The sequence below is a fragment of the Bactrocera latifrons genome, unplaced genomic scaffold (genome assembly GCF_001853355.1).
Source record: "Bactrocera latifrons isolate USDA-ARS-PBARC rearing strain unplaced genomic scaffold, ASM185335v1 scaffold_72, whole genome shotgun sequence".
In the NCBI taxonomy this organism is placed as follows: Eukaryota; Metazoa; Arthropoda; class Insecta; order Diptera; family Tephritidae; genus Bactrocera; species Bactrocera latifrons.
In genome coordinates this window covers 1,047,059-1,049,178 of record NW_017537401.1, presented here as the reverse complement: position 1 = coordinate 1,049,178, position 2,120 = coordinate 1,047,059, and the positions used below count along the sequence as shown (strand labels likewise).

The 2,120-nt window shown below is 42.5% G+C and overlaps 1 protein-coding gene across 1 annotated transcript; it reads left to right on the top strand.

Annotated features, from left to right (window-relative positions):
• Nucleotides 1–235: 235 nt before the first annotated feature.
• Nucleotides 236–1,781, top strand: LOC108976068. The gene is made up of 2 exons (XM_018944983.1): nt 236–990; nt 1,053–1,781. Exons 1-2 carry the CDS (start codon nt 393–395, stop codon nt 1,613–1,615), a joined length of 1,161 nt encoding a protein of 386 aa, XP_018800528.1. The 5' UTR covers nt 236–392; the 3' UTR covers nt 1,616–1,781.
• The last annotated feature ends 339 nt before the right edge of the window (nt 1,782–2,120 follow it).

Here is a 2,120-nt window from a genome sequence, read left to right as displayed (position 1 = left end):
GCACTGAAACCGACATATTCTTAGACGGGTCTATCTTTCCAATAATTCACCAGACTTCATTAAATTTGTTATGCCACGCAATGCTTTCTAGTGTTAGGTAGCCTCCATACAAATAGCAGATCATTAATTTTGAAACATTTTTCAAAATTAACAAACAAAACATTTAGTGGCTAGCTCAAGTGGCCGAACGTAGCTCAACTTTCAACAGCCTCTATTTAAATTTCAAGTCTTCTCAAGCAAGTTCCGGCCGTAGTCAAATTCTAAACGTCGGCTCTTACGGTTGCACACTGCAGCAGTCGGAAAGCTTTGTTTCATGCCGAAATAATCAAAAAGACTAACGCTTTAGACACAAGCGCACCTTCATTCCAATTATTTGCATTAGAACGCTTACAATGTCAGTGAAATTAATTTGCCTTCTAGCGCTTTTTACACTGTGTGCGACTGTTGTGATCACGGAGGCACGCGGTGGTGGCCGTGGCCGTGGCGGTTCATTAGGTTCCGCCTTCTACAGACGCTCGCACAAAAAGCATGCCTCCTCAGGTAATGCTAGCTCACGACGGAAAATTATCAGCGGCTCACCAGTGCACACCTCCTACACGAACTCAATGTTCGCAGCAGAAGGCGTGGATGAGAAGTTTGCAAAACATCGATCACGACACCGTAATAAACATCACAAAAGTACGAGCAGCCACAGCAGCTCCAACAGCCACAGTAGCTCCAACAGCCACAAAAGTTCGACGCACAGAAATTCACACGTTAGTCACAACAGTCATAGCATTTTAGGCACAGAGGGTCGGCATAATACCCACAACTGGTATGGCTTAGGTTCGGGAGTTTCACATCACAACACCCACGCTGCCAATCCACATATATCCCACAACTGGGGTGGCCACCAATTGCCAGCTGGTCATGTCTACGTTACGCAACCGTCTAGCATTCCAGTCAATGCCGTGTACTATGCACAGCCACCAAGGCACACCAATAATGATGGTAATTAGCTGAGGAAATACTTTTACTTTCTTATTTTGGAAACTTTCCAATATTTGTCATAGATTCAACAGATTTTGCTTTGGGCTATCTTGTTGGCCGAAGTATGACACGTCATCGTCACCACCACCACCATTATGAACAACAACCACAACCACAAGCACAGCCCAATAATCAGACAGAATCATCAAAAGTTATTCTGGTCAACAACATGAATCCATCAGTTGTAGGCCATTCCACAGAGCAGCCGCACTATTGGCCCACTGACTCCGAAATATCGCTGGCACCGCTCAATAACACACTGATCCCAAATGGCGTTACGACTTCCGAGCCCATATTTAAAAGTCCTCCCATCGTTAGCGCTCAGACGCTTACCACAGCCGGTAATGCAACATTCGAGCTTCCAACAGCCACAGCGCCACCGCCAGAAACACCGCCCAACAATGGCATTATCTGTATGCCATGGAGCTTCAATGAAACCGATCCAACGAAACCGGATACTGTTGTTGTAGTACAGAAAACAATTTGCTTTCCAGCGCCGCCTGCGCCACCGACCACCACCATGGCACCGATCGCGGGTGATATTAGTGTTGATGTAGCAACAACCGCCAAAGCTGTCTTAGCTTAAACATTTTGTTTTTGGGTTTAGCAAATAGCATATGACATATGTATGTAATATGTATGTACTCGTAATCTATAGTCAGATTTAAGTTCCTCTTTATAAATTTTTGATTGCCAATATTTATCAATTCTACTGGGAATAATAAATTGAGATTTTTTTTTTTAACATTAAACCTGCATGTTTGTAAGCATTCTTTTTTTTAAGTGTTTTTGAGTCACTGTGAATACACTGTTTACAAATAAAACGATTCTCAAAGATTTGTTGCAAAACAAAAATATTTTTCAAAGCAGAAACATAGACAATTTGGGCGCAGCTTTCTCCAAATATACTCTTCTGGATAATGGTACCACAACTTTGTGGATTGTCATTACTATTACACCCGGAGAAAAGTACTTTATGTTTGCCAAGCTGAGTCGCTTCTTCTGACTGTATATACATATGCAATTAGTCACTCAGTTTTTGAAATGTCGTTCTGAAATTCACTAAGAAGCTGCTCAATTTGTTGGAACGA

Coding starts and splice junctions, on each gene's coding strand:
- LOC108976068 (XM_018944983.1), top strand. CDS start 393: ATGTCAGTGAAATTAATTTGCCTTCTAGCGCTTTTTACACTGTGTGCG. Junction 991..1,052: donor AAGGCACACCAATAATGATG/GTAATTAGCTGA, acceptor TATTTGTCATAG/ATTCAACAGATTTTGCTTTG.